Source organism: Arabidopsis thaliana, chromosome 4 (genome assembly GCF_000001735.4).
Source record: "Arabidopsis thaliana chromosome 4, partial sequence".
NCBI lineage: Eukaryota > Viridiplantae > Streptophyta > Magnoliopsida > Brassicales > Brassicaceae > Arabidopsis > Arabidopsis thaliana.
The window spans coordinates 17,411,212-17,437,994 of NC_003075.7; the positions used below are offsets into that span (position 1 = coordinate 17,411,212).

A 26,783-nucleotide genomic window follows, 5' to 3' on the forward strand; every position below is an offset into this window, starting at 1 on the left:
TTCAACGTTAGACGGATTTATCTCGACACAACTCTAATTCAGTTTGACCGGACTGAACACTTTTATCAATATTAATGTTGAGTTGTTGACCTATATATTATTGTAATAATGAATAAACAACGCCATGATTGCGTACTATCTATCAGACTTTATAGAGTAACTACTTTGATTAACCATTACATTTTGTTTTTATGAGAATGTTTTCAGTTATATATCTTTATCAACACAGTTGAAACCTGTTCTTCTATGTTAAAGCCTTTGAATTTGAGTAATTTTACTTTTGATAGCTAGCCTTTTTAAAATGAATGATTATATTGTTAGGTTCCAAGTGGGGAGTTGTCTTGGGGATCTCATTTGACGTGTGATCTTGAATTTTTGATAGAGATCCTAATGATCTCGTGGTCCCTCTCGCAGAGTTTATGTAACCATCTAATATATAACTTCATGTCTGGATATGGAGAATCCAAAACTTAAGAAATGCACGTATTAGCATTCGTAGTTGTATATATGTTATGTATTTTGCGTCAAATGCAGAACAAAATAAAGCAAGAAGAGACCAACAATCTTCATATGGAGAATTGTAAATTGTCCAAATCAGCAATATATAGATGTCTTGAACAATAAAAAGATAACCGAGTTTAACATTAGACCAAAAAAAAAGAAAGATAACCGCTACAGAATTTGTGACGAAAAGAAAAAAGCTTTGGAGAAAAAAACAGAGTAAGAACTGTTTTTGTTGTGTGAGAAGAGTTTGTCCTTAGGTCGCATAATCTTTTAGGATGTAGTTATATGTGTTAAGTGTAACACATGCATATCATTTACTTCTGCAATATATCTCTTCTGGAGTTTCGTAAGGTACTTATGGTTGGTTTGTCTTCGAAACTACCAACGAACAACTTAAAAAACATTGATCTTTTTAATAGCGTGAGTTTGATTTATGTTATCCTTGTTATGGTGCATATGTATTACGGAAACTTTGGTCTGTTTTAGATGGGTAAATAGTTGTATATGAGTAAATATGATATTGCCAGTGTTTTATATAAAGAAAAAGGGAAACGATGATAAAAGGTGAAAAAGAAGTTTAGGATCATCTTTGTTTTTTATTTTGTTTTCCGACTTTCAAATCAGACAAGACAACGAGGTATGGGTCTTTTAACATACAGAGACTCAACTTGAAAATTCTATCAAACCACCAATTAAAAAACCAGAGAAAACATTCAACTATCTTCTTAGAATCTAGACAAAATAAAAAGTGTATCATGCTGATTTTGAACAAATTATTAAAGAGATCTCAACCATCGTTTCATTAATATCTTTGACAATTCTAGAAGCCGTAGTAAATCTTGTCTTTTTATGTGTATATCTTGTTGAATTTGATAAGGATATTCAAAATAATGAGATATGTATGTTGAGTAATTGAGTAAAATCAGATCCCTTGTTTAATTTGACGATTAAACGCTTTTTTCATTATTTTTTTTCGCATTTTGTTGTGTATGTTCTCAATTACAAATTCCACTATAAGCATTTGGACTCTACAATGTCACTTTCTAATTCTGATATTTAATAAAACAATTATTTTGTATATGTATAAATAGTACCAGAAAAACGAACTTAATAAAATAATTGAATCAAAAGCAGATGCTGAACAAATAGCTGCAGCTTTTAGCAATTGTCTCCCATATGCTTTTCCTTTGTTTCAAAAATTGTATATACGAGGTTAAGTGAATGTTGCAATGAAATAAATGATGCAGTTTGTGCATTCATCAAGCGAACAAGTACGATTGATGTTTTCAGTGCAAAAACTAAAATAAAATACTACTAACAACTATATAGTGTAAATATATATAACTTTAACTTCTTTTTTTTTAAGTCTTCATACGCTGCGAACGATCAAAATATATTTACAAATTTACGACCAATATTTTAAAAATACTTCATTAAAGAATTGATGCTGCTGTCTGCACAGTTGAGAACGCAATTGGAAACTTTCGTGCATTCACTTTGTTCGCCGCAAATTGGATATGTGAACGTGGTCATCATTATTTATAGAATTATTCTATAAAACTTACTATAAAACACTAGATATAAAGCTGGATCATATAAAATGAATTTACTAAAAATTCGATAGTTAATTATAGCAGATGTTATGTTCCAATTTGAAAGCATACGAACGAGGTATATAGTTGAAAACACACACCGTAAAGTTAATAATTTTCACAACACAAGAACAAATCAAAGTCGCAAGTAATTTAACGCATGTCAGTAGCATGGGCTTCTTATATACTAGTCAATAGAATAAACTAGCAAACAAGCAACTAATGTATTCTTGTTTATCACGCCACGGGTTACAATATCATACAAAATTTGAATACTAATTAATGGTAACAAGTAAAAAAACAAATTACTAGAAATGGAAATACTTTTGTCAAACAACCAAGACGTATAACTTTCGTTTTCTATAGATTAATGGACTTCTTAAAAATCTCTCCATCAGATTAAACTTTGAGATATACAAATACAGTTTTTGTTTTCTTCTAAATGATATGAATATTAACTTTATCGATTTCATCCGTAGCAGATTTCCATTTTAAATAATAAACTATGAGAAAACAGATAAAGGTTGTATATTATTTGTTACCCCAAAAAAAAAAAAAACTAACTACGAGTAGTAGTTTAGTGTGTCTCACGTGCGACGAGGAAAAGTTTTGGGAGAGTAAAAACATTTAATATTTACGACTAGTTTGAAAAACCGTGAGCTGACACAAGCTCATTGCTAATGCTACAGTAACAGCTACCTTCACTTTTAACTAAATGACAGACCAATCATTTTAACCTCTGTTTTCTTAGCTGGCGCGTGACAGACACTCTCCCTCTCTCCATGCCCATAAAATCTCAAAGACTGTTTAAAAAAAAAAATGTTTTAGCTTTAACTGCTTTTTTTTTGTTGTTGGTGTAATGATATCACAGAGAGAAGAAAGAGAAGAGAAGAAGCAGAGAGTGATGGGAGATAAGAAATTGATTTCATCTTCTTCTTCTTCCTCGGTTTACGATACTCGTATCAATCATCATCTTCATCATCCTCCGTCTTCTTCCGACGAAATCTCTCAGTTTCTCCGGCATATTTTCGACCGTTCTTCTCCTTTACCTTCTTACTACTCCCCGGCGACGACTACAACGACGGCGTCTTTGATTGGTGTGCACGGGAGCGGTGACCCACATGCAGATAACTCGAGAAGTCTCGTTTCTCATCATCCACCGTCAGATTCTGTGCTTATGTCGAAACGTGTCGGAGATTTCTCTGAGGTTTTAATCGGCGGAGGATCAGGCTCAGCCGCCGCGTGTTTTGGTTTCTCCGGTGGTGGTAATAATAACAACGTTCAAGGAAATAGCTCTGGGACTCGAGTATCGTCTTCTTCCGTTGGAGCTAGTGGCAACGAGACAGATGAGTATGACTGTGAAAGCGAGGTTTTTTCTCAATCTCTGTTTTTTATCTTTTGCATGTTTTAAAAGTTGATTCTTTGTCTCTTTCCCGAGAAAATGTTTCTACAGAGATTTCTCTTTAACGGATCTGTACTTTATTTTCCCCCTTAAAATCCGCAATTTTTTTGGTTGTGATTTTGAGTGAAGTTTTGTCATTTGTGAGTGTAATAATGAATGCACACCGAGTGTTTGATAATTTGCTTCAATGAAAATACAGGAAGGAGGAGAAGCTGTAGTTGATGAAGCTCCCTCTTCCAAGTCAGGTCCTTCTTCTCGTAGTTCATCTAAAAGATGCAGAGCTGCTGAAGTTCATAATCTCTCTGAGAAGGTTTGGTTTAGAGTCTCTCCCAAAAGTAGAAACTTTCTTATTTGAGATTTATGTTTATCTTTCTTGTAACAGAGGAGGAGAAGTAGAATTAATGAAAAAATGAAAGCTTTACAAAGTCTCATCCCTAATTCAAATAAGGTAATGATACTATATATAGAGAGACATCTACATGAATCATTCTATTTTCTGTAGATTCTTTTTGTGTCTGATTATTGCAATGTGTTTATTGGGGAAGACGGATAAGGCTTCAATGCTTGATGAAGCCATTGAGTATCTGAAACAGCTTCAGCTCCAAGTTCAGGTCACTAAAGATACCTTATGTTTATCATTATAACCAAAATCCTAAAACCAGTCTATATTCTGACATAAGTCTTTTTTTGTTCTGATATTTGCAGATGTTGACTATGAGAAATGGAATAAACTTGCATCCTTTGTGTTTACCTGGAACTACATTACACCCATTGCAACTCTCTCAGATTCGACCCCCTGAAGCAACCAATGATCCTCTGCTTAATCATACCAATCAGTTTGCTTCGACTTCTAATGCACCGGAAATGATCAATACTGTGGCTTCTTCATACGCTTTGGAACCTTCTATTCGCAGTCACTTTGGACCTTTCCCTCTCCTTACTTCACCCGTGGTGCGTAGTTGAATTACACATTTTTCATTCTATAACCATAAAGCTAGTTTGCTTACTAATTTTTTTTTGTTACTTAAGGAGATGAGTCGGGAAGGTGGGTTAACTCATCCAAGGTTGAACATTGGTCATTCCAACGCAAACATAACCGGTAAAGTCTTGTTGTTTTGGAATCCTAAGGAAGTTTTAGGACATTTACAATGTTAATAACGTTACGATATTTGGGGATTTGCAGGGGAACAAGCTCTGTTTGATGGACAACCTGACCTAAAAGATCGAATTACTTGAACAGTGTCCCAACTTCGGGATCTCTATGTGTTCTTGTTTCTTAGAACGCAAGCCATAAAGCTGTCTGACAATGGAGATGCATTTAACTGTCTTTATTTTTTCTAAGGTTCTATTTAAAATCAATTGTTGGTGACACGAATTCTAGAGTCTAATCTTTTGGATCTAATAGCTATATATAAAAAGGACTGAAATTTTATTACAAAGTAATTGACTAATTGTTAGATTGTTGTATGTTTATGGTGGATGTAAATTTTCTAGATCATCTTCGTATTGTATTTGAGAGTTTGATACTCGATGGCTTTGGATATGTAAATTACCCCGATAAGCTTCTAGAGAAGTTTTCGATTCTACAAGATGGATTTGGTATCTTTAAGGTTGACCATGTTCTTTTGGTATCTCTTGTTCTCAAATTGATCATTTACAATACAATTTTTTAAAATCTTTTACCCTTCACATTTTTGTACTTACATTTGGTATATTAGTAATTTCATTTGTAAGTGTCTTTTAAAAGTTTTTCATTTATAAGTGTTGTTTTAAGATCTTTTATGATAATTAAAAAATGCTTAAATATCTTATTAACCCTTAATTAGTATACTTATAGCTTTAGTTCTCCAATTAATCTTTAGTAAGTAAAAGGGACAGAGCTAGAACTTTATTTAAAATTGGATTGAAAATACATAAATCTTATATTTTTTTCAAAAACTAGTATTGAACATACAATTTATTTATTTTATTTTATTTGTAAAACAACAATAAAAGTAAAATCATACAACGATATATTTTGAAAAAAGGAAAAGTAATTAGGATTCTCTTTCGGTGAAAATATCAGAGAACAAAATATATTTGAATGCGACTGTAGTTGAAACTTGAAAAAAATTTAGATACTAAAGTTTCGTCATTCTCTTTTTGTTAAAGACTCAGTGACGACCCTCTCCTAAAAAACACTCATAAATAAACTCGCTGGAGACGCCGGAACCAAAAACAGAGTTCTAATGGAGAAGAAAGAAAATGGTCTCGATGGAAAGCAATCGGGTCGGGTCATTAACGGACCCACTAACCCGATGGTCACACCTCTGCTCAACGATCTTTACCAATTCACCATGGCTTATGCTTATTGGAAAGCTGGCAAACAATCTGAGCGATCTGTGTTAGTATTCTTCAAAATTTACAAAAAAGTTCGATCCTTTGAATCCACACTGTAAAATCTCATCTTTGTTTTCAGGTTTGATCTGTATTTTCGTAAGAATCCTTTTGGTGGAGAATACACTATCTTTGCTGGTTTAGAAGAATGCATCAAATTTCTCGCTAATTTCAATTTGACTGATGAAGAGATCGATTTCGTTCGTGATTCGTTACCTGGATGTGAGGTATAACACAATCTCTCTTGCCAAAAGATTCGATTTTTGGCATTGTTTTTTAACTCTTTTAAAAATCAGGAAGCTTTCTGTGATTATCTTCGAGGGCTTGATTGTTCTGACATTGAAGTGTATGCCATTTCGGAAGGATCAGTTGTTTTTCCTAAAGTTCCTTTACTCAGAATCGAAGGTCCTGTTGCTGTGAGTTCTTATTATCTATCTCTAACTCTCATAATTGGAATGATCAGTTTCTGATTCCTCTTGTGCTTCTTTACTTAGGTGGTGCAATTGTTGGAAACTCCATTCCTCAATCTCATCAATTACGCATCTTTGGTTGCTACAAATGCAGCAAGACATCGGTTTGTTGCAGGAAAATCTAAGCTTCTGCTTGAGTTTGGTGCTAGAAGAGCTCAGGTTTGTTTCCCTCTCAAAACCTGTTCTATGTTTAGCCTTAGATGTTGAGGTTTTGTTTGTTGCATCTCTGATATGCAATTGTTATAGGGACCCGATGGTGCAATAAGCGCATCAAAGTATTGCTACCTTGGAGGTTTTGATGCAACAAGGTATGTCTTTACTAGTGATATTTTTGTTTTGTTATGGAAACATCAAAAGGGAAGAGAGGATATGATTTTCTCATTTTGCTTGCTTTGTTTATTACTGCAGTAATGTTGCAGCGGGAAAACTGTTTGGGATACCCCTCCGTGGTACTCATTCCCATGCTTTTGTTAGCTCATTCATGGTAAGTTTGCTTTAGCAAAATTTGTGAAAAAACTCGCTCTAACGTCATTGATTGAGAATTGTGTTTGCGATATTTTGTATCACTGGAATATTGGAAGCAGTAGTGAATATACTTTACTTTGGTTCTTGTGTAGAGCCTTGATGAAATTGTTGACAAAGTGCTTCGAAGTTCTGATGGGAAAAGCACTTGTAAGGATTTTATATGTTTGGTCCAAACTTGCCTAACAAAGATTCAGGTTTGTTCAGTCAAATCTAGATTTTTTCTCAGTGTAGTATTGTTCTGTATTTGATTCATCTCTTTTTAATCTTTCTTGTGATCGGTGGACGATAGAATTCATCTTCATTACAAGGAATTTTTTCCGAGACAAATCAAAGCGAGCTTGCAGCGTTCATTTCATATGCACTGGCATTCCCAAACTCCTTTCTCGCTCTTGTAGACACTTATGATGTGAGTTATATAACGCTTTATTCATCTCATCTGAGATTAAAAGTCTTTATGGGTGTTGTCGGAGTTAAAAAGAACTAGTGTTCCTAATTGTGTAACAGGTGATGAAGAGTGGTATTCCAAACTTCTGTGCTGTTGCTCTAGCACTTAATGAATTGGGGTGTGTACGAATTTTCCATTAATGCTCCATATTTGATTCACCAGGCCATTTTTTTGAAGATTCATGACTGTGCCGTTATGCAGATACAAAGCAGTAGGCATTAGACTGGATTCAGGTGACTTAGCCTATCTTTCTACTGAGGTCAGGAAATTCTTTTGTGCCATAGAGAGAGACCTCAAAGTTCCTGATTTCGGGAAGATGATCGTCACTGCTAGTAACGATCTAAACGAAGAGACAGTCGATGCTCTAAATAAACAGGTAAATCTCTGCTTAACCTTAAAAAGTTTTTACCTTAAGGCCTACGTAATAAAATCTTGTTTTCTTTTCATCCCGAAAAGGGTCATGAAGTAGATGCATTTGGAATTGGAACCAACTTAGTGACTTGCTATGCGCAAGCTGCGTTAGGTTGTGTTTTCAAACTTGTGGAAATAAACAATCAGCCTCGGATCAAACTTTCTGAAGATGTTACTAAGGTTTGAATTCTTGACTCATTTCCCCATTGAGAATGTTGCTTCAAACTTTCTGTGTTCTTCTTTATATAAACTCCCTCGCTTTTCTTTTTTTGCGTCTTCAGGTATCGATTCCATGTAAAAAGCGTACTTACAGATTGTTCGGAAAAGAGGGTTACCCTCTTGTTGATATAATGACTGGAGAGAACGAACCACCTCCAAAGGTAAGAGACAAAGGCATTAGGCTTTCTTGAAAGCTTTCAAGCTTTTTTATTTGCCTTCTGATTTTTTTCTGGATCCTAAGGTCGGTGAAAGGTTACTTTGCCGTCATCCATTCAATGAATCAAAAAGGGCTTATGTGGTTCCACAACGCGTTGAAGAGCTTCTGAAATGTTATTGGCGTGGCAATGCAGGTTAAAACAGAGCTCTCAATTCTTACAGGTATTTGACATATGCTTATGACTCATTATAATTTTCTTTTACTGTCATGAAGATGAAGCTAGGGAAGAGCTAGAGCCATTGAAAGAGCTAAGAAATCGTTGCATCAAACAGCTCGAAAATATGCGACCCGATCATATGAGAAGATTAAACCCTACTCCTTATAAGGTATAATAATCCAACAAAACACCTGAGAAAATCTGTTTACTTACACTTAATCTGTTTGTATTAAGCGCTTTCTGCTTCTGAGAGAAACCTAATTGTTTACTTTGCAGGTTAGTGTCAGCGCCAAGTTGTATGACTTCATCCACTTCCTCTGGCTCAACGAAGCTCCTGTCGGTGAACTGCATTGAGAATTTACAAATATGGGTTGTCTGGTTTGTTGAGTGTGTGTGTATAACCATAGTATCAGCTTTGCCACTGATCTCACTGTTTTCACAACACCATCAAAAAATTATACTCACCAATAATGTTTTGAATGTTTTGGCCATTTTGTGGAAACGTATAAAGGGGAAATCAAAAATCATTTGTATCAGATCAAAGCAAACTGAGCTCACTGAGGAACTATCACCACAGCAAGAGAGTCGCCGCAGAGATTAGAACGAGAGATGACAATCCAATAGCTGTAGAATCAGCATTACCCGCAGGAAGATTTCTTGGTTTCCGTGAAGTATCCTTCCCTCCGGAGACTGGTGATGGAGACGACTTCGGAGGAGGAGCATCACAAGTGCCAAAAGGTGCGTTTGACTGCATATATGCAAATACACATATATCATTAGCTCAATATTATGAAAGAATCCAATCTGGTTCAATGTAACGTACCTTGCAATAGACTAAGCTGTCACAACCACATGTGAGACGACCGTTTGCTTCATCTACAGCTTCGGCAGCTCCTCCACTATCACTCCTCTGCAATTAAACATCAATAGTAGAAGAGTTTGAAAATTTGACTTCCAGAAGATAAACTGTACAAATAGTTGGATTGGTCAAAAGTTCACACCTGATAAAAATCAACAGCTATGAAGTTAGGCCACCTTTTACCCGCTGCTTCATGGCAAGTTCTCATCATTTCGATCAACGGAGAGGAATTATCCGCACACGCTTGCGTTGAATTCGGACTGGTTTCAAAGTAGTTCTGAAACACCAAAGACCGAGACATGGTATCTAGTGAAGAAGATTCAGATCGACTCGAGCATGATCCATCCTTCATTCCATCATTACCATCTACATAAACAACACAAATTAAATATCATATTGTTAAGCTGGGCCTTAATCATGTTTGATCCAAGTTCATAAAAACTCACATTGATTTTCAACCATGTAATTCCACTGGTAAGCAAGACCTTCAGAAGCTTCTTTATCCTTCTTGGAAGTAAAAACCACAAGCCTTTGGTTCTGCTTCACCATATCATCAACCGTTGGCCAGTCTGTACCGTCTTTCGGCATTCTCGAGATTGGTAACAAGAACTTACTCAATCCAGATGCATTGAATACATTAGTCAATCCCATTTGAGATTTGACATAATCTTCAAGTATGATAGTAACAATCTCAGACAAGTTTGATTCAAGAAAATCATTGATCTCTTTAAGTGCATTGATAGCTGGTTGCTGCAAGTTAATTTCGTTAGAAACCAAACTTAATCACTCATAGACCACAAAATCGAATGATTCAAATTGCAAACTTACAAAGGCTGTGAAGTTAAAGCAAGTCCCTCCAGTGGAATGACACAACCATATATCGTTTTGAAAATCATATGTATCTAGCATTATACCTCTCACACCATTCTGCAACCAAACAACAAATTGACAATTCAACAAATAATGGAGGAAAAGTCAACAAATTAGAATGTTACACGTGGAAAGTAATAAAAAGTCACCAACTAAAGCTGAGATTGTCTTTTATTGAAACCTAAAGGTAAAAGATACTTGCAAATTAAGTCAAAATCCAAATTTAGCAAAAACAGAATTCTAATACGAAAGTTGTCAAAATAAGATGAAAGTAGTAGACCTTAAGCTGATTGGTGATGGAGTCTTCTTGATTCTTTGGAGAGACAAGGAATGAACCAGTTGCCGAATTTGCCCCCGTGATTGCGTACGAATTGTGTGTTGTTAGCCACGAGTACTTGTTAAACGGCAAACCATTCACCTACCCATCATCAAAACCACATGCAATCCATCATCAAGAAATCGAAAAAAAAAGAAGAAGAAAAAAAATCAAGAAATTCTAAAAATAAAAACCTTTGAAGTCGGGTTAAGAGGTTGGATCCGGGTACAAGTAGAGCCGGTATTTCCATTCGCCGGACAACTTTGACAGCTCAATCCGGCGTCGCATTCGCTGGTCGAACTACATGTTTCTCCCATCTGTGAGTAAAATAAAAAAACTTCTCTGTTACTTTTAAAAGATTCATAAAAGATTAGAAGAGAAGTGTGTATAAGAAGAAGAACCTCGAGACTGTGAACGAAGGATGATAAACATAAAGCTATGATCATCAGATTAAAGAAATTGAATCTCTCCATTTTTGGTGATTTGTTGGAGAAGAAAGAAACAGAGAGAAGACGATGAAGTTAAATGCGAATGTTTCTGTCAAGTGATGGGAGAGAAGATTGTTTGATATTTAATTAAAACGCGGCGTTTGGTTGACAGTTGTTGTTACTTTCGAATTTGGAATCTTCTTGATCTATAGTACTAATTTAAAATATAATTAGGATTCTGTTGGTCGTTTAAAAGTGATGATATTTCTAATTATATGGTTTAATCATTTAATTTTGGTTTTAAAATATTCTATCACCATGTGGAATTATATGTGCATAGAAATGTCATGTATTATCTGAAAATAGACCAAGTCATTCTTGACCTCTTTCTTCTACGGAGACTCAGTAATATGCATAAGAACGACTGAACGAGTATACACGTCGAGGTTACACAATAGGGGAAAAATGTGTAACACAAGGACAGAATAAATTAGTACATTGGGCTCAACCCCAAAAAAGCCCATTTATATTATCTGTAGAAGACGGATTCCTTAAGCCCCAATTTATATAGTTCCAGGCCCCAAATTGTTTTTTTTTTCAAATTGAGAGTATCTCTGTTACAAAGTGAATAGAGAATAAGTAACATATGGCACAAAAAAAACTCTCAGTTTCTTTCTTACAAGAATATTTTAATTTTCAATATTTACAAAGTCAACGAGCTAAATTAAACAAAATATTAAAATCAGGACCGTCAATTCTAAATGACTCCATAATAATCTCCACACAAAATGACTCGGTCTTTCTCCACAACAACAACAAAAACTACTCTATTCACCTGACGTTGACCCAATCACACGACACCGACCAATCAGGTACCTTCTCACTCACCAAACCACTAATCCTTTCCTCCGGCGAACCTACCAATGAACCAAACATAACCGAATCATTAACCGGAGATTGAACCGAATTCCAACCGGGAAAATCAAATGGATTCCTCGGTGAAACCGAACAAGCTTCGTCTTCTTCGCCACTCTCATCATCAACGGCTAAGAATGGATGATCCAAAAGCATCTCAGCCGTCCATCTCTCCGCGGCGTTTTTAACAAAACACTTGCTCACGAAATCTTTACCTTCCTCCGACAATTCCACCGGAATCCTCGGAACTTCATCGCCGGAACCAATACGAACCAATAAAGACATAACATTATTCATAACACCATCCTCCAAACACCATGCCGTTTTACCACTAGACATCTCAACAACAGAGCATCCCAAAGCCCAAATATCCGCCGGAGATTCAAACTCGCCGTGATTCACAGACTCCGGTGCCATATACAACGGTGTTCCTCTAATCTCAACACAAACCTCACCACTCCTCCGTTTCGCTAACCCGAAATCAGATATCTTCACATCTCCATCACCAAAAACCAAAACATTCTCAAGCTTTATATCACAATGAGTGAAACCATTACCATGAATATGACACAATCCTTTAACAATCGATCTCGTGAATCTCCTCACTTCAAACTCCGGCAACGCTTCACCGGAGCTTTTAATCCGATCAGCTAAACTACCACCGGAAGCATACTCAAGAAACAGATTATAGATCTCTTCTCCGTTCTCCACCGTCCTTCCTTCACCAAAACACCGCACGATCTCCGAACAGTCACCGAGATCATCAAGAACATCTCTCTCGTTTCGTAACGCGGCGGAGCAAACAACTCCGGAAGATTTCACAGCCATTAACGATGGAAACGCTTTAGAAGAACTTCCAGAGGTAGTTGCTAAACTAACGGTGGAGAAGCTTCCGTGACCAATCGTTTCTCTACGAATCCACTCCATTAGTTTAACAGAGAAGAAGAAGAAGAAAAAAAAGTCTTATGAAACAGTTTCTCTACACTTTCTTCTTCTCCAACTCTACCTCTGTTTTTATATATATACTCTTGAGATATTTATTTTCTTAAGAAGAAAAAAAGTTAATAGTTTGTTGTAAACAAGTGTATTTATGTAATTAATGCACGTGATTATATAAGTATATGGATTTATCTAAAAAAATATTTTACCAATTTATAAGAATTTGCTCTTGGCCAAGAGAAGAAATAGCGGTCCATAAAGGAAACGTGGGTGGTGTGAGAAGATTCTTGTTGTTGCCCACTGTAGAATAACAAAAAAAAAATCATTAATTAAAAATAAACTATAGCAGTATAGCACTATAAAAATATAAAATTAAGTAATTTGATTACTAAATTGTACTTTGATAAGATAGTGTTTCTTAAATATGATTTTTAGCTATAAAAGATAGAGATATATTGTTATCCTGTAAATTTAATGAATATTTAAAGATGTATATTTATAATTGTTTGATGTTTTTCTATTTTATTGATTTGATAAATTAGATTTGTAGTTGTACACGTTTGTTTCAAGATCTACCATGTGATTCGCGTTTTTCTTAATAGCGTAAAAATCGGATGGAAGATTCTGTCAAATTTTTCTTTGAGATTCTTTTTCCCTACCGTGTGAAGTAGTATTTATATGGCTGTGAATATTGGTTATTATTTATTGATGGGGTGATGGTGATGCGTGATTTTCTCTTGTAGAAACAGTGTTGATTTTAGAAAACAATTGTGAAAATCTCACCCACACATGTCATTAAAAAACATGTGCATGCATGCTCAAAATCTCTACTCATTGCTGAATTATTTGTTGCAAATAATATCTTGATTTTGGTTTTAGTTTAGACCATTTTCAAGTTTAGTGTTCTCCGGATATAGAATAAACTTAGATTGATTTCCCTTGAGAATTTGTTATACGTAAGATAAGGAATATTCATGAAACTCATAAATGTTTCTAAATCTTTTGGTTGTTAGAGAAACTAATAACATACGTACGGATCTCAATATATCACTTCTATGGCAAGAAATCTGATTAACAATAATTAGCAAACCTATAACACTTTGTATGATAAGTCCACATCGGTAATTATAGCTTGATAAAAATTTAAAAGACATTTAATCAAAGTACCAGAAATCCCACAATGCCTTGTAGTTAAAGACTTTGTGACTTGCCAACAATGTTAATCGAACTCTCACAGTTTTTATTTATTTTAAATCCATATATGCTTAAAGTAGTCCTACAATGATCTGAATTAAAACAAAAAGAAATGACCCAAATTTATACTTAATTATTACAAATTTTGGTAAGACAAAATGGTGTGAACTCTGAAGTGGTCGCCACAAAATAAAATAAAATAAAAAACATAAAATGGCGTGTGAATAAAAGAAAGACTCGTAGACGATTGAAACATGTCAAATTTATTCACACGGACGTTATATAAACTTTGACGTAACCAATTGAAATTTCCACCATAAGGAGTAGTGAAGTATGGTCAATGATTAAACGATAACAACAATTGCATGGCGACTTCTCTCTCTCTTTTATTACTTAAAAATTGACCGTTTACCATTATTAGATGCACCAACCTTCATTTTCATTATGATTAGTATGAGTTGTTTATATGCACAAAAACTTATAAATGAAGGATAATTGACATATAGTCATATAGATTAATAGAGGAATGTAAAAAAGCACAATAAATCCTTCTTTTTTAACTAACAATTGTGAAAACTATATATAACATGTGGAAGTAGTTATTAGAGTGAAATGGTTAAAACTATTTTCTAAAAATACGAACGTTACTTAGAATTTAAATTTTGATCAAAGGCTTCACGTGGTAAACACAAGAGTAATACATAAGGTTAATTAAGATGAATGTTGAAAGAAACTAACAAATACAAAAAGTAAAAATAATATATAGAATAAGTTAAGTTATTGGAGTGAATGACAAAATAAAATAAAAATACATGGGACAAAGATAAACAAAATTAATCTAGGGGGAAAAGAAGTTACGAACAGTAATTAGAATTTCAAATCTTCTTCTCAGATTTCACGTGGTAAACAAAAGAAGAATAAACAAGACAAAATTGAATAATTTAATAAAGAATAAAAAATATAAAATTATATTATTATGGAAGTGAATGATAAATTAAGAAGTTACGAACATTAATTCGAATTTCAAATTTTATTCAGGCTTCACGTGGTAAAGTAAACACAAGATGAATAATTTAATGAGATAAAATAAATGGGAAAAAGGTCATTTAAATCACCATTTCGCCATTTGTGGTGATTTAAATCATAAACTTTGTTTTTTGTGATTAAAATGATGTGTTGACTTCAAATAAAATTAATAACTTTCGTTGACAAAGCCAAATTAGTCACATCCGTACCCACAACTTCTTCATCGACACTAACTTTTTCGTGCAAGTCATCAAGATTTCCGTCTTCATCTTCACCGTCTTCCTCGCCAGCAGCTTCGTATCCAATTTCATCACAATCTTTATCTCAATCTTCGTATTATTCAGTTAACGTTATGACTAATTTGGCTTTGTCAACGAAAGTTACTGATTTTATTTGAAGTCAACACCTAATTGATGATTTTAATCATAAAAAGCAAAGTTCATGATAAATCACCACGAATGGCAAAGTGGTGATTTAAATGACATTTTTCCTCCTAAAATAAACAGAATAGAATATATGATATACTTACAGCTATTGTTTGCTAGTATCCAAATAAAAAATTTGTACACAATCAATTTATATTCACTATGTATTTTGGTTTTAAAACTCCATATACCTTAAGCTATATGATTTAGTTTTATGTTTGTTAAAAAGATTCAAGCCCATTATGAGGGCTGAGTTGTTATATTATAAGGCCTAATTAAACCCAATTAAGATAAGCCCATTGATTCTTATGGCCCATTGATTCTTATGGGCTTACCGGCAAAAAACATGAATGTTCAACACGTGTCACCAATCGCGGAGCTACAATGGACGGTGATCATTTTATCGCCGGAAAATTCCCATCTTCGCTTGCTTCCTCCTCAAAAGGTGAAAAATTAGAGCGAGAGAGATAGAGAGAGATTTCAAAACGAAAATCCAGAGAAAGGGTCTTGCCAGTTTAGGGCATCCTTGTGGGTGAGAGAGCGATTGAGAGATTTCAAAAGGTCAGTGTGTGAGTTTTCGAATTTTCACAATGAATCTAAAAAAAGAAGATAAATTTAGTTTCATTTGTTTCTTAATCGGAGAGAAATTTGTATGCCCCAAAAACAAAAATGATGAATTGGTGTTTGATGATGATAATTGTGTGTGAGAAAGAGATGTGCTTGTGGTTTGCAGGAGGAAGAGGAAGATACGAGTGTGAGAGAGATTTAGAGGGAGAGAAGAAAGAGAGATTCTTTTTGAGTGTGTTAGGGTTTCATTTCCTCTGCAGATCTACATTTATCTCTTCTCATGGAACGGAAGCTTGTGGTAATTTGGTTTTCACACGCATTGAGCTCAAGTTTTTAGCTTTTGTTTGAATTGTGTAACTACGATGCTTTTATATGTAATTTTGAATTGATTTATAGGTTTTGGGAATCCCGTGGGATATTGATTCCGATGGGCTTAAGGATTACATGTCAAAATTTGGAGACTTGGAGGATTGTATTGTCATGAAGGTTTGCATTTGTTTTTGTCTTATTTGAATTTGAGCATTGATTAAGCAATGTCACGTAGAGCTTTGATATGTTTGATGTTTTAGGATCGATCAACTGGAAGATCTCGTGGATTTGGATATGTCACTTTTGCTTCAGCTGAAGATGCAAAGGTATATTTATTAGTTTCAATGAACGTTGGATATTATTGTTTGTACTGGAAAATCTGTCTTAGTTGCTTGTTTCCTTTGAGTACCTGTAGAATGCTTTGAAAGGTGAACACTTTTTAGGGAACAGGATCTTGGAAGTTAAAGTGGCTACACCAAAGGTTCGTTACATGGAGTTGTGTGAATTCAGTAAGACATTAGTTTTTTTACCCGATAATCTTTGTTCAAGGTTATTTTATTCTTGCCAGGAAGAGATGAGACAGCCTGCAAAAAAAGTGACGAGGATCTTCGTTGCTCGAATCCCTTCATCAGTCTCTGAATCAGATTTCCGAAGGTAATCTTAGCTGCTTTATTGTGTTCTGTTTATTGTTTTCAGAATGGTTTCTAATAGATGTGGAAAGTATAAACATTCTTTCTGTACTCTTCTTATGCAGCCATTTTGAGAGGTATGGGGAAATAACAGACTTATACATGCCTAAGGTACTCTATCATTATCTAATTGTGTGCCTGATAATTCTGGTCAGATCTGTTCTCTTGGATTTGATATCATTTCTCTATTTTCTATGTTAGGACTACAACTCGAAGCAGCACCGAGGAATAGGGTTTATCACATTCTCTAGTGCTGGTTAGTTTTTGGTTAAATCTTCTCCAAACCCGAATTGAGTTTTTATATTTTGATATCAGAACCTTCTTTACATGTTTGACTGTCAAACTCATGGGAAAGAAAACATAAGAAACTGATGAATGCGATCCTGGTAATATTTATTGTCACCTGTTTGTAAAAATTTGGATTTAGAAGAAACTTTCTATTTTCTGATTTTAGATTCAGTGGAGGATCTGATGGAGGACACTCATGATCTGGGAGGTACAACAGTTGCTGTTGATCGGGCAACACCAAAAGAGGATGATCATCCGCCTAGGCCACCGCCAGTGGCTAGAATGTCGCGCCCACCCGTGGCTATTGCAGGTGGATTTGGAGCTCCAGGTGGTTATGGAGCTTATGATGCTTACATTTCTGCAGCTACAAGATACGCAGCGCTTGGTGCCCCTACTTTGTATGATAATCCCGCCACGTTTTATGGAAGTAAGACGACTCACTATATAATACCAACATACTAGAAACAAATGAATTTCAGCTCATTAAGAGAATTCTCACTTTGTCTTAGGAGGGGAACCAACCACAAGGGGAATAGGAAACAAGATCTTTGTTGGACGGCTTCCTCAAGAAGCATCCGTTGATGATCTTCGCGATTATTTTGGGAGATTTGGCCATATTCAAGATGCTTATATTCCAAAGGTGAGTTATATAAGTTACATTGTTACACTGAGAACATTTTCAGATATTTTTGTATATGTATTGAACATTCATCCTTTTTTAATTAGGACCCAAAGAGAAGTGGACATAGAGGTTTTGGATTTGTTACCTTTGCTGAAAATGGTGTTGCAGATCGTGTAGCCCGAAGATCTCATGAAATCTGTGGACAAGAGGTAAAAAAACAAGCTTGATACTTGATGCTTTAGACAAAAACTTATCTAAGATGTATAAAGAAGCTACACTGTTTTGATTTTCGGGTTTAGGTAGCAATAGATTCAGCAACGCCTCTTGATGAAGCTGGACCTAGCGCTGGCGCAAGTTCCATGTTAAGTTCTTCTCGTCCTGAATATTTTGGTGGCTATGGAGGTCCTATGCGCGCATTTGGTCGAATGTATGGAGGCATGAGCTTGGACGATGTGAGTATATAAATATATATAACTAAAAACACTAATCAAAGATTCTTTTTATACAAGTTGGTTCTGATTCACTGCGTTTTTTAAACTAATTCTGCTAGTGGGGATATGGAATGCCAAACGCAAGACCATCAAGACCAGACCGGAGGTACCGGCCATACTAATGCAGCAGACCAACATTTCATTAGCTTTGGCTTTGTCTTTTTATAGAAACTTCACTTTGTCAGATCTATTTTAATTGAAGCTTTTGTTTATGTTTTACCCTCGGAACCAGTGAACCTACTTTGTGTGGTGTATTATGCAAACAAGTAAAAAGTTGGAACAGAGAAAGCTTTACAAGAAAAATTCGCAGTGTACATTTTTTTTTCTTTTGATCAAATTGTCTTTTCAATAAAAAAATTCAGAGAGCAGAAGAAGATTTTCTGCAATCAACACGAGGAGCAAAGCAAGTCATGAAAGGAGTCATGAAAGTATGTCTTCGAACAAGATGCGTGATCTTCACCGAGTTTCTGGAGATTTGATGATTCCCTTGTTGTTGTTCATGTTCACTGGATACTGAACTTCTCCTCATCTCTTGTGCTTTGATCTTAGCTGTTTGAAGCTTGTTCAAGATCTTATCCATTGATGCTGATTTCTTCTTCTCCAGCTTCACCTGTTTGATTCAGTCAAGCCAAATGAAATTTCAATACATAATAACCTCTGATTGGTTTGTGAGGAGCTTATGTAAGTAAGTGAAGGAGGACTGACCTCAAGTTTTCTAATAGCGGCTTCTGCTTTCGCCTTCTGCAGATTTTCCCAAGCTGCAATCTTCGCTTCCTCTCTTTGCAACCTGCAAATACTCACATTAATGGCTGACCAAGAAGAAAGCGTTATAAAAAACTGATACAACAACTTTGATTACTTAGAAAGAGTCATGGCTGGTTCTGAGATATCCCAAGAAGAAGAAGAAGCAGAAGCTTCAGAATTGTCTTCAACCTCAGGTTGCTCTCTCCTAATAATCCTAGAAGACATGACTCGTCTCTTTGGACGCTTAATCATTCTTGCTCCTTTATCCATTTTCACTTCTCTCACTTCACCTCTACAAGGAGGTGGCTCAATCACAGAAACAACCAATGGTGGAGACTGGTTATTGTTATTAGGACTCGTCTCTTCTGGACTCATCTGAGTAGCCATATCTCTTCTTGATACCACCGGAGATTGCATCGCCGTCGTCATCTCTGCTTTCTCCTCTACACAAATTTCAGAATCAAACATAGCTTAGATCTTTGAACATGGTTTCATAAGAACCAGCTCAAGCTTGAATCTTTTCATGATTCTGTGATTCAATTTGCCAAAAGCAAGATTCAAAGAGGTCTAATTTCAGATTCATTAAGAAGATAAGAGAGAGAGAGAGAGAAAGAAACTATAGTTACCTGTATCAGTTTTGGAGCTAAGTGAAGAAGTTTCTTCACTCATCAAATCAACCCAGCTCCGGCTATGTCCATGGCCAGGTCCACGACCATAGCCATCACAACCACCACCACCGACACTTCCTCTAAAAACCCTATCCGCCTCCAAAACTCCAGTAGAAAACGGAGAACCAGCAACCATTAAACCCTTAGGAGGAGCATCCATAGACCGCATCATCATCCTCGGAGAATAGTGATAACACCCAGTCGCCGACGAAGAAGACGTAGGATGCGGATGAGGCAACGTAGGAGGAACAATCGGACCACTTTTAGATTTCTGCCTTCTCTGTTCAGAACTCACTGAGGAATTTAAACAAACACCTTGTGGGTAAGTCGACACAGGGCTACAAATCCACCGCTCAGCATCTTCCCATTTCGAAGGAATTGCTCTGCCGCTGTAAAACGGCGTCGTTAAAGCGGAAGAAGAGCCGATGTGACGACGACCACCGTTAATTGCAGAGGAGGAAGTAGTGGAGGAAGGATGAGGAACTCTCTCGGAGCTCCAACCTTTGTTGTCAGCGTAACTCGGAGCTCCGGGACTTAAAAACCCACCAAAGCTATTAGATGAAACAGAAGTCTTTCTCATGTTGGTTTCTCAAAGAACAAAATCTGAAATGGGTTTTGTTTGGAAAAAGATTGAAACTTTTTGTTTAAGAAATTGAAGTCATGGTTTTTGTTGACCGGAGATTTGAAGTGTTTCAAGAGTGATGATGTTTAAAGTGTTCAAAAAAGGGAATAAAGAAACTGTACTTTTGTGTTCTTTGTAATAATCTCAAAAGGTGAGAACTTTGAGGGAAGAGAGATGATGTGAGTGATTTTTTTTTTTTTTTTGGTGGCATTAAGACAAGTGTCGTGGCTTGTCCGAATAATGAAAAATAGAGGAAAAGCCAAACAAATCTCTATTTGGGAATTGGGATAATGCAATTTACCAGTTTCTTCTTTTACACGCTCTTCAATGTGTTAATCTTATTTTTTTCTTCATGAAATTGTGAGAGAGAAAAAAAAAAAAAATTGGTGAAAAGAAACAGATTTAACTGACGTTAGAGCTTTCTCTTTGTTTGTTTTTGGTAATTTTCTTCATCCGATTACTCTGTACCGTTATTACAGAAGCCACGACTATTGCCATGTGACATTTTTCTGCTCTTTTTGTTCTTTCGATAAATTCAGACTCTTTTGTCGTTTCTCTTAACTAGCTTCTGCTTTTTTTCCTCTTTCCTTTTCACTTTGAGGTTATTTTTACAGATATTTGTAACTGTTAGCTTCTGCAGGCCTAAAAAGCTAGGATCGTAGACCCTAAGACTCTTTCTGCTATGTAGTTTCCGCTCTTTACTAGTACTTCTCATTGGTAGCTAGACAATTATGAGATTATTCAATGAAATTATTCAATTTTATTAGTCAAACAATTTCCTAGAATATACAGTGAAATTGAGGAAAATTACTTTATTTACCTCTTAATTAAATGCAGAAAAATACTAGTATGGTTGAGAGATGAACAAATGGTATTGAGAGCTAGCACTCTATAGGCTATTAACACTCTCTTTCATAGTATTTCCATTGGGTAAGATATAAAATTTAATAGACAATCAATTGGGAGTTATTTCAAATAAAGGAATATTGTATCATCTATAAATGGACATCTATTTAATTAAAGAACTACGTATTCCAACTTTATTGGATTAAGTGTTAACTGTCGATTCTTATTGATCGATGGTATTGTAAACCCTAGGTGTCCGTTTTAATCTCATTTAATAAATTTGATTAACGAGAGAAAATACAATTTGTTTTAGAATTTCATTGAAATGATTTGTTTTAGCATGACTTTTGGCTTTTAGTACTTAACAATTCCAAAGAGCTGGAAAATCTCATCAGAATGTGGATTATAGATGAAGTTACAAAATTTCAAATTGTTAGTATAGTTTAAAGTAATACGGAGTTATAATCACGTTATCTAACTAACGCATGGGGATGGTCAAGCACACACACGACAACACACACTAGTCTCTCTTATTATTTAATGTAGCATTGATTTTTCGAACAAAACAAAGGCATCAATTATAACAATAATAATAAATAATTCTGCTTCAATAAACAGACCAAAAAATCAGAGAATGGGTCCAATTAATGGAAACCATGTCATGTATCCAATATTCAATATTGACGCATGAATTATAGTGACTCCGCTCCTACCACATTCAACGTTTGATTTTTTTTATTCTCCTTCATCCAAATCGTCCTTATCTATATATTCATCACAAGAAGAAAATGAAGAATATACATATAGACATCAGAGAAATAGATTTTTCAACTAATGTCACGTTTTTTGTTTCCATTGTTGTTATAACCATTTAAATGCTTCCTTTTCGCGAGAATTCAAGCCCCAAGCTTGATATTCATGGTCTTCTTCTTACTTAAATTGAGTGAAATCTATACTATGGAGATTATAAAAGTTTGTTTTTGCAAATAACATGGTTAAGCAAGTTGTTTTTATGGGACCAGCCTTAACTATTTTTTCTAAATGTAGTTGTAAAGTATGACAATCTCTCTATAACAAATTATTTCTTGGAAAGAACCAAGACTTTTGAAATTGTGTATTTGCAATTCCAATTAGCTGAAAATATCTTATAAAGATTGCGGATGATTATTCAAAGTTAGAAACTTTATGAAAGGTTTTACTTTCACGAACGATGCAACGCATGGAGATGGTTACGCTGCGTCTCACACAGAGACGACAAACACACACATTTGTTAACTAATCCAACAAACAAAGCTAACCATAAAACTTCACATTCAACTACTAAAATAATTATTTTTTTATAACATCTTATAAATTTCTAAAACATCATATGAAAACGTTGTTATTATCCCATGTAAACCCACAAAACCATATTTTACCACTGAATCGTAAGGATACGAAAACACACAGAAAAAAAAAAAAAATGAACAGAGGCAACAAAAAAAGCTGCCGCAACAATTAGAGTTTCCTCTCTTCAGTGCCTTGACCTGCTGCTTCTTCGCCTGCAAACACAACAACTCAATATGTTATATAGGCAAAGGTAAAGCAAAGAGTCAAAGACACCATTTTCGACGTACATGTAATGCTTTCCATCTGTTCTTACCTGGGAGACCTCGAATAAGATGGAGAGCGTCTGCGTGAGCGTTTCGGAGAGCGTGATAACGACCTAGATGGGGACCTAGACCGTGACCTTGAACTGTGCCTGCGTGATCTCCTGCTCCTGCTTCCGCTTCTGCTTCTGCTTCGCCTGTGTCTTCTGTAGACAAAACATTTTAGTAAAGAAAATCAAACGGGAGAAGGAGAGATGACAACTGTGTTAGTGAATATCAAGAGAGCGGATCCAATCAGAGCTCTAGAACCGAAAACTTCCTTCTCATCTTCACAAATCCCCCCATTTTAATCACGAAGCAAAAATGATAACTTTATTAACAACCTCGGTGGTGGTGATCGACTAATACTCCTACTACGGCTGCGCTGCCTATTCCGACTTAACCGGCTTGTTTCCGCTAGTTTCTCCAGCCTTTGTCGCTCCTGTTCTCGTTTCTTAGCCGTTTCTGTTGCAGAGTCTTTCTTAACTGCGTACAACATGATTCATCCACCATCTCAGTTTCCAACAGCAAATAGGAATAAACTTAATGATAGTAAACATAACAGTAATTAAGATCTTACTTTGCTTCGTTAGCTGTTTGTTCATGATTCTCTTCAGTCGTTCTTGGGGAGTTTCTTTCTTCTCTGCTTGTGACTGCTTCGAAGAGGAGGTACCTGCTACTTTTGAAAGCTTCGCTAGTGCTGTGGAAGTACTGCAAGAATAAAAGAGGAATAATGTTCCAATTCACAACAACAAAAGCCAAGGGAAGATACAAAACCAAAAAAAAACTAAAAATATGTAATCTCATCCATACCTCACTGTCGATTTTGCTGGTTTGGCAACTTTGTCTTTCTCAAGGGATATATCAGATGCAGGATCAACATGCAGCGCCTCAAGAATACGGCCTGGCGATGGTCTGCAGGGAAATAAAATATTATAATTTCCTACTCCATCGATTATAACTAGCTAATTCATTCAAGATTCAAAGCGGTTCCAGAAAGAAAGATTATAAATCTCCCTTAGTGCCAATCTAGTGCCAATTAAGTCTACAACAATAAAAGTTTTCCTCAACCAACAAGTGGGGAGTAAGTGGGTATCTTTGCAAGAACTAGAGGTTGAGTGCTCCGACCGGCTTAATAGATCAGACTGAGATGGTGGTGAACGCGGTGGGGAATATCCTTCAAACTTTGGACTTCTCATATCTCCAGAGCCTCCTCCAAATTCCGTAATATATTCGATTTTTGGTTTGCTGATTTCATCAGAATGGTCTCCACGCCCATTTCTCCTTGAGTATGATGGAGAATATGAGCGGGATCTGGATCTTGATCTGTGAATAGGGGAAAGAAGAGATTAGCAATCAATTTACTAATGTTTCCATAGCTGGTATTACATAATAATAAGCTAATAACGGCAATACCTTCTTGAACGCGGATAGGCCTCATAAGTAGGACTCCTTCGAGACTCCCTGTATATTGAGAAGTACCATGTCAATGAGCTAAACATTCAACTTGACTTTTGCTTTCTTACGTGTATACTATCTAACCTGTATGGATCATGATGAATTATTTGCCTTCCGACACTCCTTGAAGTTTCCCTTTCTCTATCCCTCTCTATCCTAGAAACTTTTCTTCTCTCCTTGCGACTTAGTTTCTTCTACATTTCCATATATATTGATTCAGCATCGATAGACAAGCAAAGGGAGCAAAACAAAAAGACATAAACTTTCATCAATCAACACTAGCCTTGCAACTTACAATTGAAGGATCGCCTTTGATGAGTTCCTTTTGCCTTTTCTCTTCCTCTTTTGCCTTCTTGTCCATATAAACAAGCCACCCATATCGCTTAATACCAAACTGTTTCGCAATTGTTTCCATTCCTTCATCATCACTGTCATTACTGTCAAATTCTTCCTCTTCATCCTCATCATCCTCGTCGTCATCAACATCATCTTCGTCCGCATCCAATGAATTATCTTTGCCATTTCCAGCATAAGAAAATCCAACCTGCGAATATGTGCCTTTGTTTGCAGGTGGTTGAGCTGGTTGTGTTCTACAAAAGACATACAAAACAGAACAAAATGTGTTCACTATATCAGGCCCAGTCTTACATTAGCTGGTGAGATGAATAAAGGTTTACGTTTTACATCAGTGAAACGATGACAACAGAGACTACGAAGAAGAGTAAGAAAGAGTGAGGAATTAACAACTCAAGCTTCGACATAACATAATCAATGTACCTTGTCCCAAGGAAGGGAGCAGCAAGTTTGGCCTCGAGCTCTTGATGGACATGTTGCAAACCCTCCTCATCAGAAACTGTTCATTATCCCAGTGACCCTTGTCTCAGTTACTCGAATTTTCGATTCTACGACTGTTTTTTCCCTTAAATTTGATTCAAAGATCGAAAAAAGAAACAAATTTATCGGAAGAAAATGTAGTTAAAAAGGTACCGACATCCTCTACGCCGATGCTTAATCAAATCCCGATAACGCTCAAAATTAACAAACTCTTCAAGTTCTTCTTCCTCTTCCGTTTTCTTATGTGGACGTACACTTCTCGAACCAGCCTCACGCACAAAATCCAGAAGAGCACGACCATCAAATCTAATTGTAAAAACCAATCGCTAATTTTCAATCAACAGTTCCAAACAAGCAAACAAACCAATAGAACTAATTCAATACCTATCAATCATAACATCTTGCTTCCCATTCCAAGGAATCCTAAATACACAGAAATTGTTCAGCTTCACTAATCAGTCAAATCCAAATTGAAAAACTCCAAGAGGATCGTTAGATCATCCAGATTGGATTATATATGGAGAATTATTCGTAAAGGGATTCATTACAAGCCCTGTTGATCTTCGGTGGCTTGGTAAAGACCATCATCACGGAATACTCGGTAGCGGGAACCAACGGCTTGAATCGACTGAATAGGATCTCCACGGCGTTTAGCTAAGTAAATAGCTCGCCGCTGTGCTCTTTTCCGAGCAGCGTCCATCATATCGTGAACCTTCTTCTCCGATCTTCTCGCTTCGTGCCACATCTTGTCCTTGCTCTCTAAGCTCAGAAGAAACCCTAATTAGCTCTTCGAATTGGGAAAATTTTCAGGCGAATTTTGGCGATAATTTTATATTTCCGACGACTAGTTTACAGAGAATTTGGACCGTCCGATGTAAAGCGAAAATAGATCTAGGTTTTCCACGTGTCCCCTATTTTAATGAAACCTTCTGATTCATGTAGAAGTTTTACTCAATTTAATATTTTTTAGTATGTAGTTTTGTGTGTGTGTGTGTGTGTGTTTTTATGGCTCCACACCAACTTTTAAAATGGTAGAAGCATGTTGCATGTGATCGAGTAAAAAGCCAATAATGAGATTCAGAAAAATAAAAATTACTTATATAGTTTTTTAGAGAAAAAATTGTATTTTGTTTAAAGCCTTAATCCGGTTGTTGAAAGAGCTGTGTCACGAGTTAAAAATATTTTCTTTTCATTTTTTAAGTAATTAGTTTATAATGCAAAAATGGTTTTTATTTATTTGTCTTCGCTTATAGAACTGCAAATTGAGAGAGAAAAAAATGAATTAGTGGTGGTGACCAAACATTCAGGAAGCTGTGATTGATCATTTGTTTTTGAGGTGAGTGTAGTGGCAACGTATGACGTTAACATATGGCGTACATAATAATTACATGAACTTAATCATAATAATCATATTGCATTTAATTCATATATCATATCCCATTAGTTGGACCACTTGATTTGAGGTCATGAGAAGAACATTTATGTTTTTTTTAGTTTGAATCGGAGTGATCACTAAAAACTAGATACTGAAAATTTTCAAACTAAAATCATATTAATCTTCAAAAAATGTGAAATCTAAAAAAAAAAAAAATTTTAACGCGTTCATTGTAGCCAAGTAGCCAAGTATTGTTAAAGTAGTAGTAAAAGAAGTTTAGCTTTAAGTGATATAATTTGACACAAATCCTACTTAGATATGGATAATAGGATATAGCTTCATGTATATTTTT

The 26,783-nt window shown here is 35.6% G+C and overlaps 7 protein-coding genes and 1 non-coding gene across 12 annotated transcripts; 4 read left to right on the forward strand and 4 right to left on the reverse strand.

Moving 5' to 3' along the window:
* Positions 1–2,871: 2,871 nt before the first annotated feature.
* On the forward strand, positions 2,872–5,175 carry SPT (basic helix-loop-helix (bHLH) DNA-binding superfamily protein). Its single transcript, NM_119857.3, has 7 exons — positions 2,872–3,465; positions 3,698–3,808; positions 3,881–3,946; positions 4,044–4,109; positions 4,204–4,449; positions 4,528–4,597; positions 4,682–5,175. Exons 1-7 carry the CDS (start codon positions 2,956–2,958, stop codon positions 4,732–4,734), a joined length of 1,122 nt encoding a protein of 373 aa, NP_568010.1. The 5' UTR covers positions 2,872–2,955; the 3' UTR covers positions 4,735–5,175.
* A 468-nt stretch (positions 5,176–5,643) lies between these two features.
* NAPRT1 (nicotinate phosphoribosyltransferase 1) lies at positions 5,644–9,041 on the forward strand. The gene is made up of 15 exons (NM_119858.6): positions 5,644–5,881; positions 5,957–6,101; positions 6,171–6,290; positions 6,369–6,503; positions 6,591–6,652; positions 6,753–6,828; positions 6,962–7,063; positions 7,159–7,275; positions 7,374–7,432; positions 7,516–7,690; positions 7,771–7,905; positions 8,007–8,105; positions 8,186–8,294; positions 8,375–8,487; positions 8,595–9,041. The coding sequence occupies exons 1-15, from the start codon at positions 5,727–5,729 to the stop codon at positions 8,670–8,672; spliced, it is 1,680 nt and encodes a 559-aa protein (NP_195412.3). The 5' UTR covers positions 5,644–5,726; the 3' UTR covers positions 8,673–9,041.
* Positions 8,707–10,919, reverse strand: AT4G36945 (PLC-like phosphodiesterases superfamily protein). The gene is made up of 8 exons (NM_001085034.5): positions 10,765–10,919; positions 10,558–10,680; positions 10,328–10,465; positions 10,006–10,104; positions 9,624–9,927; positions 9,320–9,543; positions 9,142–9,228; positions 8,707–9,066 (listed from the first exon to the last, which is right to left on the reverse strand). The coding sequence occupies exons 1-8, from the start codon at positions 10,834–10,836 to the stop codon at positions 8,887–8,889; spliced, it is 1,227 nt and encodes a 408-aa protein (NP_001078503.4). The 5' UTR covers positions 10,837–10,919; the 3' UTR covers positions 8,707–8,886.
* A 407-nt stretch (positions 10,920–11,326) lies between these two features.
* Positions 11,327–12,742, reverse strand: MAPKKK21 (mitogen-activated protein kinase kinase kinase 21). Its single transcript, NM_001085035.2, has one exon. It carries the CDS (start codon positions 12,631–12,633, stop codon positions 11,623–11,625), a length of 1,011 nt encoding a protein of 336 aa, NP_001078504.1. The 5' UTR covers positions 12,634–12,742; the 3' UTR covers positions 11,327–11,622.
* Positions 12,743–15,706: 2,964 nt separating this feature from the next.
* Positions 15,707–18,554, forward strand: AT4G36960 (RNA-binding (RRM/RBD/RNP motifs) family protein). Of its 2 annotated transcripts, NM_119859.3 has the most exons (13): positions 15,707–15,851; positions 16,024–16,155; positions 16,254–16,343; positions 16,427–16,492; positions 16,582–16,647; positions 16,735–16,820; positions 16,921–16,966; positions 17,057–17,111; positions 17,310–17,570; positions 17,653–17,783; positions 17,870–17,974; positions 18,065–18,217; positions 18,316–18,554. In NM_119859.3, the coding sequence occupies exons 2-13, from the start codon at positions 16,138–16,140 to the stop codon at positions 18,376–18,378; spliced, it is 1,140 nt and encodes a 379-aa protein (NP_568011.1). In that variant the 5' UTR covers positions 15,707–15,851; positions 16,024–16,137; the 3' UTR covers positions 18,379–18,554. The 2 variants fall into 2 exon arrangements, with proteins under 2 accessions (NP_568011.1, NP_001154290.1); NM_001160818.2 differs by having other exon boundaries at positions 15,757–16,155.
* On the forward strand, positions 17,221–17,306 carry AT4G09475. Its single transcript, NR_142283.1, has one exon. It is a non-coding gene; the product is annotated as an other RNA (small nucleolar RNA).
* On the reverse strand, positions 18,533–20,474 carry AT4G36970 (Remorin family protein). Its single transcript, NM_119860.3, has 4 exons — positions 19,627–20,474; positions 19,116–19,443; positions 18,962–19,043; positions 18,533–18,866 (listed from the first exon to the last, which is right to left on the reverse strand). Exons 1-4 carry the CDS (start codon positions 20,246–20,248, stop codon positions 18,615–18,617), a joined length of 1,284 nt encoding a protein of 427 aa, NP_568012.1. The 5' UTR covers positions 20,249–20,474; the 3' UTR covers positions 18,533–18,614.
* A 1,915-nt stretch (positions 20,475–22,389) lies between these two features.
* Positions 22,390–26,006, reverse strand: AT4G36980 (CLK4-associating serine/arginine-rich protein). 4 transcript variants are annotated; one of them, NM_001204011.1, is made up of 13 exons: positions 25,605–25,854; positions 25,441–25,479; positions 25,214–25,362; positions 25,000–25,075; positions 24,518–24,812; positions 24,307–24,413; positions 24,181–24,228; positions 23,893–24,090; positions 23,578–23,679; positions 23,345–23,475; positions 23,109–23,250; positions 22,779–22,931; positions 22,390–22,677 (listed from the first exon to the last, which is right to left on the reverse strand). In NM_001204011.1, exons 1-13 carry the CDS (start codon positions 25,799–25,801, stop codon positions 22,650–22,652), a joined length of 1,665 nt encoding a protein of 554 aa, NP_001190940.1. In that variant the 5' UTR covers positions 25,802–25,854; the 3' UTR covers positions 22,390–22,649. The 4 variants fall into 4 exon arrangements, with proteins under 4 accessions (NP_001190940.1, NP_001190939.1, NP_195415.6 ...); NM_001204010.1 differs by having other exon boundaries at positions 23,106–23,250; positions 24,307–24,416; NM_119861.9 differs by having other exon boundaries at positions 22,431–22,677; positions 24,307–24,416; positions 25,605–25,858.
* Positions 26,007–26,783: the final 777 nt, after the last annotated feature.